The sequence below is a fragment of the Camponotus vicinus genome, unplaced genomic scaffold (genome assembly GCF_025532165.1).
Source record: "Camponotus vicinus isolate PSW18456_S1 unplaced genomic scaffold, iyCamVici1.0 SCAF_1, whole genome shotgun sequence".
NCBI classification, from domain to species: Eukaryota; Metazoa; Arthropoda; class Insecta; order Hymenoptera; family Formicidae; genus Camponotus; species Camponotus vicinus.
Genome location: NW_028141945.1, coordinates 23,823,343 through 23,838,219, shown reverse-complemented (window position 1 = coordinate 23,838,219; position 14,877 = coordinate 23,823,343). Strand labels below are relative to the sequence as shown.

General features: G+C 37.5%; 1 protein-coding gene and 1 long non-coding RNA gene across 2 annotated transcripts; one reads left to right on the top strand and one right to left on the bottom strand.

The window, feature by feature from the left end:
- Positions 1–6,491: 6,491 nt before the first annotated feature.
- Positions 6,492–7,278, top strand: LOC145959767 (uncharacterized). The gene is made up of 2 exons (XR_014435174.1): positions 6,492–6,687; positions 6,990–7,278. It is a non-coding gene; the product is annotated as an uncharacterized LOC145959767 (long non-coding RNA).
- Positions 6,845–12,961, bottom strand: LOC145959752 (ATP-dependent clpX-like chaperone, mitochondrial). Its single transcript, XM_083078898.1, has 5 exons — positions 12,816–12,961; positions 9,816–9,866; positions 9,567–9,681; positions 8,423–9,231; positions 6,845–8,330 (listed from the first exon to the last, which is right to left on the bottom strand). Exons 3-5 carry the CDS (start codon positions 9,679–9,681, stop codon positions 8,097–8,099), a joined length of 1,158 nt encoding a protein of 385 aa, XP_082935024.1. The 5' UTR covers positions 9,816–9,866; positions 12,816–12,961; the 3' UTR covers positions 6,845–8,096.
- Positions 12,962–14,877: the final 1,916 nt, after the last annotated feature.

Sequence of the window (14,877 nt, the reverse complement as noted above, 5' to 3'; positions counted from 1 at the left end):
TCTGATTTCCTTGGTTCTCTTTTTAAGGTTTCCACTGAACTTAAGCAAAAAATTATTAAACCAAGAACCAAAACCCAGGATCATAACAACAACAATAATAATAATAGTGAATCCTCGCAGCCTCCCCCCCGTCCATTTGTGCGGTCGTCCTCTCTGAGGGCGGACGCCTCCTCTCCCGGTTCCTTCTCCTCCTTGTTCTATCCTAATGGCAGGACCCCTTCGGTTTCCGGTAACGGGGTGGCCATGGATACGGCGCCCGATCTTCCTCCGCTTCTTTCATTGATTCAGAGTTTTCTGGGTTTGGAAGTGTCACAAATGAGTGTGCTCCTTCATCTTATTGGTGTCTTGATGGAGAAGCTTGAACCTGTGTTGGCGGCGCTGGGCGTCCGCGATGTTGTGAGTGGCCTCATTGAACATTTTCTTGTGACTCCTTTAATTGGGCTATCCGCCCGGGACCATTCCCGTGATGACTGACTCCACTCTTGGTAACCCTTCGGCCCTTTCATCCTTGGCCATTTTGCAGTGGAACTGTCGTTCCGTTCGGGGCAAGTCTGACGTATCATTTGCTCTTTTTGATAAATATGACATCTTGGCACTCTCTGAGACATGGTTGACTGTTGACTCTCGATTTGCCATCCGCAATTTCATTATTTTCCGAAAGGACTCAACCTCTCAATTCGGAGGAGGTCTCGCCTTGGCGATCCGCCCCACATTATCTTATTCTTATATTCACAATAGTATCTCTTTTGAGGGCAGACTTCATAGTCAGACTATTACGGTTCATTTTGATAATTTTGACTTAACTATTATTTCTATCTACAGATATCCTAGGGGCTCCCTCACATCGGAGGAGTACGAAGCCCTGTTTGCTTTTTGTCTTTCATTCACGAATGTTATTTTACTTGGTGACTTCAACGCTCACCACGGCGAATGGGGCTGTGAATATTCTGACAAAGAAGGTGAGCTATTGCTCTCTTCAGCCATCGAGGCCTCCTTCACCTGCATTAATAATGGCTCTCCTACTTTTTTGACACGCCCGGGACAGAGGATCTCTGCTATTGATCTTACTTTCATTTCCTCTTCTATTATAGGCCTCTGTGATTGGGCGGTCCTTGACGACACTTTTCTTAGTGATCATTATCCAACCACAACTCTCTTTAATCGTGCTCCAAAAAGGAGTAACTTTTTCTCCCATAAAATTAAGCATTCAAAACCGCAAGATGAAATTTTTGTTAAAAATCTTTTTTCCTCACTGGACTCACTAAGGGAATCCTTGAGTGATCCCTTGCTGAACTCAGTCCAGAAATATTCTTGTTTTACAGATCACCTTCGCCGACAATGGCATTCTGATCCTGACAAGCCCCACACAGTGGGTCGAAACTCTTCACAAAGGGGAAAAAGATTCTCCCCACCAGCTCCTTGGTGGAATGACAATTGTCAACAGGCGGTCAATGTCAGACGCTCTTCTCTATCTACTTTTAAAAGACAGCCTACATTTTCAAATTATCTTGCTTTTAAGAAACAAGAAGCAGTCACTAGGAGAATTCTGAGATCCGAAAAGACCAGGGGATGGAAGGAATTTTGTTCTACACTTAATCCAAATACCCCCATCTCCCAATTGTGGCGATTCATCAAGCGTTTTAGATCCCGTCAATTTGAAGATCCTACTATTCCCCCTTCCTCTAATCTCCATCCTTTGCACTCCGTCCAAGAATCTATTAATTCCCTTTGTCCTCCCTCTGTTTTCCATCGTTCATTCTCATCGATCAATGATTTTCCAACGAACTATTCATGTAAGATGTTTGATTATCCTTTCTCTCTCCAGGAATTGATGTCGGTCACCCGCAATTTAAAAACCCGCTCCTCTCCTGGATTTGACGGAATCGATAATAAAATGCTCTCTCTCTTACCGGAAGAGTATTTAACAATCTTGCTTGATGTTCTTAATTCCATTTTTGACTCCGGTTCTTTTCCAAACTCTTGGCATCACTCTTTGGTATTTCTCATCCCTAAATCTTCTCCTAAATCTTCTCCTAAATCTTCTCCTGGTAAACTCCGTCCAATCTCCCTTACCTCTTGTCTTCTTAAAGTCCTTGAAAGACTTATTTTGTATCGTCTTGGTTGGTGGGTCGAATCCTCCCTCATCCTTCCTCCTTTTCAATTCGGATTTCGCAAAAGAACCTCATGCCTTGATAACCTGGGCATATTAACCACTGAAATCCATCACGGATTTATTTCAAAGCAATCAACTAGCTGTCTATTCCTCGACATACAGGGTGCATTTGATAATGTTATCCCCTCCATTTTAACTTCTCACCTATTGACTTGGGCCTTCCGCCTAAACTTTGTTGGTTTGTATATCAGTTAACGTGTTTCAGAGAGTTGCAATTTGTCGTGAATGGAGGATTGACGGAGAGCTTTTTCTCTCATAAGGGTGTGCCTCAGGGCTCGATTCTGAGTCCCCTTCTCTTCAACCTTTACATGTCAAAATGCGAGTCCTCCTTGTTTGGTGGCTGCCGGATGATTCAGTTTGCGGATGACATCGCTATGTATAGACGTTTCTCTGATATAGACTCCTCTCTGGTATCGCTTGAGAGGTCGGCGGGGGCTCTATCTGCCTTTTTGTTTGAGCGGGGCTTGACGATCTCCCCCTCTAAATCGGCCCTCATGATTTTCACGAAAAAAAGAATTAATCCTGGAAATTATTCCATTCTTTTAGAAAATATTAGTATTTATCCTGTGTCTTCTACCAGGTTTCTGGGAGTTCTTCTTGACCCCCGGCTCACCGGCCATCTCCATGCTAACTACGTTATTAACAAATGTGGCAAACTTGCTAACATAATTAAATTCTTGAGAGGAGTCTGGTGGGGTTCTCATCCCAAGACTCTGCTGAATATTTACAAGGCTATGATTAGGGGCACCTCGGACTATGCTTCTTTCCTTTTTCCGTTCCATAACAAAAGCTTCACGGAACGTTTTGAGAGGGTATCACGTAGAGCCCTGAGATACTGCGCCGGTCTGAGGTGTTCCACACCATGCAATATAGTATATGCAGAAACCTGTATTAGCCCGGCTCGTTTTAGATCGGATTTCTTAACTCAAAACTTCTTATTTAAATCTTTAGCGACTAGACCTAATATTTTAATAGACAAACTTCAGAACCTTCATTTCTCCTTTTTTGAATCTGGCTTCTCCTCTGATTTAGTTAGTAAATTTCCTCTCTATCGGGCCTTCCGCTTCGTGAAGGATTACAAAGCTAAGGTCGCGGCATTCACCAGGATTCCGTTGTTCCTGTTTTCTTACGAAACTTCCACCTTCGTACCGAAAGTTGAATACACCCCCCCACATGTAGTCGAGCAAATCTCTCTGGCAGCTTTTCCTCAGCTTGTTTTTCTCTCTTACTTTTCGTATCTCATCGGGGACGGAAGTGCCTTTTTCACAGATGCATCTAAGACTGATTCACTCCCGCATTTAGGCGCTGCTTATTTTTCACCCGACATTCCAATTCAGAGGAAGTATAGGTTGGATGACGGCTTCTCCGTTTACTCGGCCGAATGCATCGCCATTATTTGTGCCATCGATTGCATCTTGGAAAGAGGTATCAAAAGGTCCTCGATATTTACTGATTCCCGCAGCGTGGTGGAGACTGTGTCCAACGAATCGTTGAACAGAGATCTCCCTTACTTGATATTTGTATTGAAGAACAAGCTGAGGTCAGCCTTTTTACAGAGTCTTGATATCACCCTAGTATGGATTCCTTCCCATGTGGGGATTCTTGGTAATGAAACGGCGGACTTCCTGGCGGGGGAAGCGGCCCGGAATGGTGAAGCGATCGACTATCTCCCTCCCCACACTGACTTTTACTCTGTCGCCCGGGAGAAGTATCACACAACGGTTGAGAGATACTTGCGTGCGCAAGCAGAACTTCGCGGCGCGCAGTATTTTGGCCTTTACCCGGCCTTCGCGAAGCGTCCTTGGTTCGATAGATTTAATCTTACTCGTATTGAAATAGTAACTGTTTGTAGAATCCGAGCTGACCATTATAATTTGAATTACAGCCTTTATAGATGTGGCATTATCAGACGACCGGACTGTCCTTGTGGTTGTCCCAGACAAGATATTCAGCACATATTGTGGTCCTGTCCACTGTTAAGGAATCACCGGACGCAACTGACGAGCTCGCTCGGAAGGGCCCTGAGTGCGCCTCCTCTTTATGACATTTTTCAGATCCTAAAATATCCTACTGTCAAGGTCATAAATCCTCTGTTATCCTTCCTTCATAAGACTGAAGTGCAGATATAAACAGGCCACTCAAGCGCTGGCTGAATCAACTTGATTTGGAAAAGTGAAATTATTGGAAGATATCTGGCAGCATGGGCGAAAAATAATATTGCCCCGTGCCAAAATAGAAAAAGAAGAAGAAGAAGGCCTTAGTGCAGACCATTGAACTATAGAACTAACTGGAACGAGCGCTGCCTTTGTTATTGCCCGGTGACCTCGAGCCGAGGGAGATAGTATCTATTTGGTATTGCCGTCTCTCTTTTTCATGTATTACCTTAGCTAAAAATATACGTCCGCGCATTAAAGTGTACAGAATTTTTTCACCAAAAATTTAGCAAAATAAAGCATTACTTTATTTCGTTTATTGTCGTCATTATATTTCCTTAAATAATCCATTTCATTACAATAATATTTTTTATATATTCATTGTTCGAACATATACTGACTGAGGTATAGACACAGATAGTACGTCATGAAACTATAGGAGAAATATACTATAGCATGTTAGTGTAACAGAGACAGCGATTCCAAATAGCGATGGCCTTCGTCGCACAGGCAGGCTCGGCTCGTAACAAAGGAGCGCTCATTCCAGTTAGTTCTATAGTTCAATGGTGCAGACGATACCTTCTCTCTCGCACAGTTAGTCTGTTTTAGCACTTTTGCGCATGTTAGTCTGTTTTAACACTTTGCGTCAAATATATACAGGGTGATTCTGAACAGACGTTTGTCTTTAAAAAGATAAATTGTCGAGTCTATTCTAAGACGATTTTCCCTTTACCAAAATTGTCTACGAGGCTTAGGTTTTAAATTATTAAATAAAATAGTTCGCGAATTACGGAACGAGTACAAGAGGTAGACAGGGACGGCGCAACTCACCGTCCGATACAGGTGATCATGTGGGGCGCGCGACGCGATCAGCTGATTGCTGCACACGATGAGTGTAACAATCAGTGTGTGTGTGTGTGTGTGGGGTGTATTTATGCACGCGTATCCACACATGCACCGTACTCTCTCTCTCTCTCTCTCTCTCTCTCTTTCTCCCTCTTTCTCTCTCACTCTCTCACTCACTCACTCACTCACTTATTCTTACCTTAATAATGAGATTCTTCATACTGCTAATAAATAGCAGTGCCCAGTGTGTTGCACGATAATAATCGTCGTCGACGAGACGTCGTTTCTTCAACACGCAGTCTGACACAAATAAGCGAAGTTTTTTCTTTCATCACTTTCGACACTTTTACAAATTTACTCGCGCACTTAATCACTCACGATTGATAAAAGGAGGAATTTACCAACGGTTACGGTACGAATTTAATAAACGATTAACGCATTTAATTATTAATTACACACTCGATTAAAGAAACGCGTTAACAGAACGCGATACTCGATGCAAAGCGAGCGACGCGACGACCGACGACAAGCAAGTCAGGTTAGTACTAGCGCCTCTAGCGCTGCCAAACATAAACGTGTAGCATTACGCGCTAGTACTAACCTGACCTGCTTGTCGTCGGTCGTCGCGTCGCGCGCTTTGCATCGAGTATCGCGTTCTGTTAACGCGTTTCTTTAATCGAGTGTGTAATTAATAATTAAATGCGTTAACCGTTTATTAAATTCATATCGTTGGTAAATTCCTCCTTTTATCAATCGTGAGTGGTTAAGTGCGCGAGTAAATTTGTAAAAGTGTCGAAAGTGATGAAAGAAAAAACTTCGCTTATTTGTGTCAGACTGCGTGTTGAAGAAACGACGTCTCGTCGACGACGATTATTATCGTGCAACACACTGGGCACTGCTATTTATCAGCAGTATGAAGAATCTCATTATTAAGGTAAGAATAAGTGAGTGAGTGAGAGAGTGAGAGAGTGAGAGAAAGGGGGAGAAAGAGAGAGAGAGAGAGAGAGTACGGTGCATGTGTGGATACGCGTGCATAAATACACCCCACACACACACACACACACTGATTGTTACACTCATCGTGTGCAGCAATCAGCTGATCGCGTCGCGCGCCCCACATGATCGCCTGTATCGGACGGTGAGTTGCGCCGTCTCTGTCTACCTCTTGTACTCGTTCCGTAATTCGCGAACTATTTTATTTAATAATTTAAAAACTAAGCCTCGTAGACAATTTTGGTAAAGGGAAAATCGTCTTAGAATAGACTCGACAATTTATCTTTTTAAAGACAAACGTCTGTTCAGAATCACCCTGTATATGGCAGGGCATGCCTTGGACATAGCCGTTTAACCTAACATTTATATTAGTTACGGAGTAGAAAGGGCAATACAACGTTCGCGTCAGTCACGTTTTCTTGCGTTCTTTATAATAAATTTCATTTAAAGTAAAGAATGGTTGAAAAGTGCTATTTATGTGAGAATAAATATAATAAAAAACGAAAACATTGTTTTACATCGGTAAGTATAAAATTCATTGTTGAATAGTGTTTAATTACAGTGAGAGCGAAGCAAAAGAGATAATGGAATTAAAAGAAATGTTTTTTATTTAATCATATTTTTCGTAGAAAAATAACATTAAATGGAATCATAATGCTTTAAAATTATTTGACGTCAAACATTTTTTCTTTAAAAATGCAACTGGTGGAAAAAATTTATGTATACTAATAATCCTTACTTTTTTTGCTTCATGATTCAATGTACTTGTTAACTTTTTTCTAAAAATTTAGGCTATTAAAATTAATAAAAAAAATTATTTTCAGATTTCCCAAAAAATGTCCTACATTGATACACACTCATCAACAGTGGCTGAACGCGTGTGGATTAAATGAGCAGGATGATGTATCAAACGTTTATATTTGTACTAGCCATTTCGAATCCAGCGTTTTTAGAATAAAAAATAAAAGACTAAGGTTACATCGTGGAGCGATCCCTACAATAGATGTTCTAAATCCAGTAGTGAAAGAAAGTAAGTCATTTAATACAACTAAAGCAATAAAACAAAACCTGTAAATCACTATAGATATGATAAAAAAGATGAGCATTGAAAAAGATGAGCATTAATAATTATTTACAAAAATAAATCTTTCCTTCTTTCAGAAAACATTGAAAATGATGATGACAGCGACAAACATTTTCCCCAAAACATTGGTAGATATTAATTAATTAATAATAATAATAATTAAACTTTTGTAATATTAATAATAGAGAAAAACAAACACTTATTTGTGAAACATTTTTTTCATTTTTTATACGCTGTCTTACAATTTTCAGGTCAGAAACCAAATTTATTTTATATCGAAAATATGAAATGTCCTGCTTTTCACTGCAAAATTTCAGTACAGTCAATTATAATTAAAAATGTAATCTTTAGCTACAAAACTAAAAGTACTCCAAATAAAAATCTAATTTCAAAACAATAATTTGTCTACTTATTTGCAACTTACTTGAAGGTCTTATTTCTATATTTTGCACTCATAAAGTTTAGTTATTAATAAAGTTTAGTTTTCAAGCAGCACCTTGACATTTTGTTGACGTTGTTTGATTATTACTTCATATTTCAACTTATTGATGAAGATATTAATAAATTTTAATTAATTTTAACTCTTCTATTTATTTCAATTATTTTATATTTTATTACCCTCTATTATTTTATTTGTAAATTTTTTCTTGTTAATAAAATCCATAAAAAACCGAGAAAAATTTTTGACGCGAACGTTGTACTTTCCTTTCTACTCCGTAACTAATATAGGTTAGACGGCTATGTCCTAGGCATATATATATTTGACGCATGTGCAAAAGTGCTAAAACAGACTAACTGTGCGAGAGAGAAGGTATCGTCTGCACCGTTATGTTTTCGCTCACTCCTCCTACTTTAGCAATATAGGAATATCATATCTATAGTATATCGGCTTTTTGCGGCCTTTCACACATTCTTCTGTTATTTTAATATCTTGTACACCACTTCCCGGTACTTTAAACATGGGTTCCAAAAGTACAGATTCTATTATTGCACGTAAACCTCGCGCACCCGCTTTTCTCTCCAGTGCTAAAGCTGCGATTGCGTTCAATGCGTCCTCGGTAAACTCTAACTTCGCCTGTGGCTGTGTGGAGAAAAGAAATTAAATATACAATTTATAATTACTAATCTGTAACTTATAAAGATTTAATTAGATAAATGTGGTTATTCAAATACCTCATTCATTGCGAATAACTTTTGATATTGACGGACAACAGCGTTCTCCGGTTCGGTAAGAATCTCCACTAGCATCTCTTTATTGAGGTTATGGAGAGGCACAAGCACGTCAAAGCAATGTATAAATTGTGGTAATATGCCACAACAGATGAGATCTTTGGCTGTGACTTGTTTAAGCAACGTGTCTTCTATGGTGTTATTTTTTTTACATGAATCCGGCACGTTTGACACTGAGTAAATCATGGGCACATCAGTCGATATGCGTTCTATAATTATCTTCTCCAAATTATGGAACGTTCCTGACGCGATAAAAAGAATATTTGTTGTGTCCACAAATATCTTTTCGTTCGAAAAAAAGGTACTTATAGACGTTCCCTCCATCATCGCTGTCAGTGTTTTCTGCACAATTACATCAGGCATTTGGTATACATGTTGGTTTGGTGGTAGATGTTTTACAGGTATAGGTCCAATCTTATCAACTTCATCCAAAAAGATGATGCCCATTTGAGCACGTTCCTTTACACAATTAGCCCTCTGAAATAGTTCGGTTATGATGCTGTAAATTTGCTGAATAGAGCCTAATGGCATAAACTTGGCACAATTGCATATAACGAACGGAACGTCTAAACATCTCGCTATTGTCTCCACGAGTAACGTTTTGCCAGAGCCTGAAGGGCCAAGCAACATTATGTTGCTCTTTTTCAATTCCAATTGACTCTGCTTGGTACATAATATAGCTGATCCATGTACAGGTTGATTGCTTGTTTCCTGCTTACTTCTGGGATAGATTGTATTCTGAAATTTATTTGCTGAAAAAAAATTTCCGGTGGTTGATTTCTCAATAAAGTGAGCCAAGTAGTTTATAATAATCATTATAATATAATAGTATAGTATAGTACACATTTTATTTACAAGATAGCGCAGTAAACTGAATATGTATATATTGCTTTCCGATCATAAGTTATTTTGTAAATCATATTTTTATAAGAAATTGTTAGTGAATTGTGCTTATTTAATTTTCCGCATTTTTGCAGCTTAGTTTCTTAAATTATCTCAATTTTAATATATGATAAATTATGAATAAAATACAAATTTCATAATATTAAAACTTTATAATAATTTAATAATAAGATATTTTTTTTACATGGCATTATGTCAAGATTGTGGTAAATTCGCTTGTAATGGTTGTGAATGGCAACACTCAGCACTTTTTTAGCATGTTCTTGACCCACAACATGCCTGTCCAAATATTCCATCATCTAAAAATATCATTTTACTTCACTATAAAATATTTTTTCTTATCCAAGTAGATGTGTTTAAAATGTTTCAATTTTTTTAAAATAAATGCATAATTTTATAAATTAAATAATTAAAATTACAATTGTGTGTGTACCTCTTTTGGAGATGGAAGATCCTTATAGATTCTTCCCTCATCTATATCTTCCTGTAATCATATTTAATCACACTTATAACACACAAACAATATCTATACTTGGTATTATATACTTTATACTATAATTTTTACTATAATTTATACTACATACAGGGTGTCCTAGACCACACGTACACCCCTTTTCTTTCAAAAACTAAGCATTTTAAAGAAAAACGTTTTCAACAAAAATTGTATGGTTTTGAGGGGAACATAAGATGGTGTCATTGGTTTGACCTTGGATGGCATCGTTAAGGTGAGGTCAAGGACACCTTTAATTTCTTAAATGGAACCACCTATATTTTATTGCATATTCTTATAGCTTATGTCGAGAGCTTTCCAAAACACTATAATAAAGTATTTTTTCATCAAGTACTTTTTGAGTTATAAGGCTTGAAATCATTTCTTAATTTTACATAAACCGTAAAATATCTTGTAAAATATTCATTTTTCGATTATCTTACCTCAATACTTTTACGTACAAAATAATGAGAGGAATCAATTGGTGTAAAGAAAACACAGTTGTTTTGAAGAAAATATGGAATTGTTAATTGCAAATTCCATATTTTTTCTTAAAAACAACTATGTGTTTTCTTTACACCAATTGATTCGAAATATCAATGTAGATTTCATGTGGATATTTCTATTGAAATTATGATTAATCATTCAACGACTCGGTAATATTGTAATGTTAAAAGATATTTTATTAAAATTTTTTAATTGTAATTTTGTATCTGAAATATTTCAGAAATATACCTGCATCATGTTTTTTATAATATTTATAATATTTATATTATAATATTATAATATTTATATTTTATATAATATTGTATTTCTGAAATCTTTCAGAAAGATAAAAAAGTTTGCTAAAAAAAAGATTATATCTGTATGTTTCTAAATATGTAATAGTACATATGTATATAGAATATGCTTCCTCGCTTTGCCGCTATGCGGCGCTGCATCAAATTAGCTAACTCGTATTCAACTTTTCGTCATAAAGTGTATATAAAGAACTGATACTAACACGGTCCGAAGTTTATTTTTTCTTTTAAGGACCGTCTACGATGGAAGTAATATTGGTGGAGTGGACGGTGGAGTAACGCGTAAGCAAATGGTTCTTTTCCATTTCGCATTACTCCTAGTTTTACGCCTTCTCCACCGTCCACTCCACCGATATTATTTTCATTGTAGACGGTCCTTTAGTCAGTTTAATTTAATAAACTGATTTAATTTAAAATAATTTGTTTAATAATCTGGATCGCTTGTTGGGATTCAGAATATGGAACAGATTATTTGAAATTAAACGGATAAATGGGAGATAGCCTATTTATTGCGTATATTAAAAATAAAATTATTCTTATGGCCGAGTGTATTCATATACTTTTATAAATGTTCAAGATATTCACTTATCAAAAATGAAAAAAGTAATATGTCTCGAAAGTTCATAACATTTTCACATAGATTCCACGTAGATTCTAGTACCGTTTTTGAGCGGATTATCCACTCGAATATCCACGTGGATTCAACGATATTAATCTACGTGGTAATAACGTGGATTTCACGTACTGTTTTTGTCGGGTATATACTCAGCGCACTTCATATAATTAACTCGTATATAATTAAAGTATATACACTTTTTCTATATAACGTAAAAATAAAACCAAATATCTCTTCCTCTTTCTTAATGCACGTGCTTTTTTAACACACGTAGACGCGTGCACACGTGGAACACGATAAAACTGCAACAGCCATATCACTATGATAAAATATAATTTATCAAATTGTTAATTTTATCGAAAAATTGTTTTTGTTAAAAGACTGTTAATTTTGTTAAAGAGAGTTTATATAACGGCAGCATGTAATGCAATATATTATCATGATTTTATATTCTATATCAGGACGATGAGACGAGAATTACACAGGTCTACAAAAAATGGGATCATGATTGTTGTTGGGCAGCTGGGGGTCATTTCCGAAGTAATTTTCTGCGTAGAATCCGAAACCGAGGTCAGAATTGGCCCATTACGTCGGAATTTTGAGATATTTGAGGTTATATACGCGAAAAATGGCTGTTTGGGCTACCTTTGAGGTTATGTACAGGACGCACAAAATTTTTTAGCTCTTTTCTTCTAATTGCATCATTTAGTACTACTCTTTCCCTTCAAAATGAGCTGTCGAATGGTCATCTACGATTTTTCCTTGCAAAGTTACGGCCATTTTAAGATGACATGATGAATTCCAAACCCTGCGCCGTTATAGCCCAACAACCTCATAAGCATTCACATTAAACCTGTAAACTTTGAACTATAAACCCGAAAACCTGGACTGAAAACTGTATACAGGGCGATCCTGAAAAACGATCCGTCTATAAAATGACGTATTCCTGACACCATTCTAAGACAATTTTTCCTTTACCAAAATTTGATTTGAAGCGTAGTTTTTGAATTATGAGCAAAAATAGTTAGTAAATCACGCGTCGGGTACAGAAGGCAGGTAGGAGCGGCGCGGCGTGCCGCGAGCGCGGGCGCAGCTGACCGCCCGACGGGTGATTACCACCGCATGAGTCGCTAACTATTTTATCTTATAACAAAATTATGCTTTAAATAAAATTTTGGTAAAGAAGAAAATGTCTTAGAATTACGTCAGAAATACGTGTTCCTTAAAATAACGTTATTTTAATAATGAAAAGTTGTTCCGGATCGCCGGCCGTCCGACGTTGCAATCAGCTGATTGCTACACGCGATGTGTGTATGGCGGAGTGTGTGCGTAAGAGAGAGAGAGAGAGAGAAAGAGAGAGAGAGGGAGGATAGGAGGGACAGACATTCATACACACGCACGCACTTTTTTTCTCGCTCTCTTTCTCTCTTTTACGCAACACTCATACACTCTCTCATTCAGTCTCTCACTCACACTCTCTCGGTCACTCACTCACTCACTCACCTGCTTACTCACTTGCTTACTCACCTTGTAGCAGCGTAGCGAATCTTCATGCTACGTATTGTTGTATCTGCTGCACGGTTATGATTGCTAGAGATGCGCGACACATCGAAATTTTTTCGATTATTAGTCTCACACTCGATTGACACAATACAGATTACGCGATAACGAGTTTACTGTTTATTCACTCACTATTGATTTATCGATACCAAAAATTACTTTCAAAGAAACGCGAATGCAAACAGCACATGACTCGACGCGAAGCGACGGACGGCAGAGACTGCGCGACCATAAGAGTTATGTTGCCAGAAACGCGACACGTGACATCTAACAAACGACTTGCGCGTGGCGCGTGATTGACGCGAGATAAGACGAACGATCGGCTAAAACCTTCGCATTGCGAATGCGGTAGAAAACATGAAACGTATAATGACATACTTAAAAAATTAATTATTTATTATAAATAATAACTATTAATAATTTCTAATTATAATAAATAATTATTATTTTAAAAAGCATGTGTTATACGTTATTACGTTTTCGAAATTATTGCATTCACGATGCGAAGATTTAAGTCAATCGCAAGAATAATGTAATTAAAATTACATTTGGAAAAATTTATTTTTATTCTGTTCACAATGAAATATTCCAACGTGAAAATGTATTGGTCGCTCTGAAAAGAGCGGATTGACTAAAAAAAATTTTAAAGCAGATGCTCAAAATGCCCGCCATCCATCCTAATGCAAGCTCTCATGCGTTTTAATAAATTTCTTTCGACGTTTTCCATTATTTCTTCGTCAATATTCCAAGTAGCGAATCGTAATCTTGTCTCCAGATCTTCAATATCTTCGGGAAGCGTTTTATAAATTACTTCCTTGCAGTATTCCCATAAGAAAAAATCTAGAGGATTGCGATCCGGAGATCTTGCGGGCCAGATATTTTAACTGAAAGAACCTACGTCGATTTATTAACAGAAAATCTACCACATTTCTTAGAAGATGTGCCATTATTTGAAAGAAACGATATTATCTTCCAACAAGACGGTGCTGGGCCACACAACGCCAGGATCGTTACGAATTACTTAAACGAGAATTTTCCCGAACGCTGGATGGGTCGGTACGGCCGGATACGTTGGCCCGCAAGATCTCCGGATCGCAATCCTCTAGATTTTTTCTTATGGGAATACTGCAAGGAAGTAATTTATAAAACGCTTCCCGAAGATATTGAAGATCTGGAGACAAGATTACGATTCGCTATTTGGAATATTGACGAAGAAATAATGGAAAACGTCGAAAGAAATTTATTAAAACGCATGAGAGCTTGCATTAGGATGGATGGCGGGCATTTTGAGCATCTGCTTTAAAATTTTTTTTAGTCAATCCGCTCTTTTCAGAGCGACCAATACATTTTCACGTTGGAATATTTCATTGTGAGCAGAATAAAAATAAATTTTTCCAAATGTAATTTTAATTACATTATTCTTGCGATTGACTTAAATCTTCGCATCGTGAATGCAATAATTTCGAAAACGTAATAACGTATAACACATGCTTTTTAAAATAATAATTATTTATTATAATTAGAAATTATTAATCGTTATTATTTATAATAAATAATTAATTTTTTAAGTATGTCATTATACGTTTCATGTTTTCTACCGCATTCGCAATGCGAAGGTTTTAGCCGATCGTTCGTCTTATCTCGCGTCAATCACGCGCCACGCGCAAGTCGTTTGTTAGATGTCGCGTGTCGCGTTTCTGGCAACATAACTCTTGTGGTCGTGCAGTCTCTACGGTCCATCGCTTCGCGTCGAGTTATGTGCTGTTTGCATTTGCGTTTCTTTGAAAGTAATTTTTGGTATCGATAAATCAATAGTGAGTGAATAAACAGTAAACTCGTTATCGCGTAATCTGTATTGTGTCAATCGAGTGTGAGACTAATAATCGAAAAAATTTCGATGTGTCGCGCATCTCTAGCAATCATAACCGTGCAGCAGATAACAACAATACATAGCATGAAGATTCGCTATGCTGCTACAAGGTGAGGTGAGTGAGTGAGTAAGTGACCGAGAGAGTGTGAGTGAGAGACT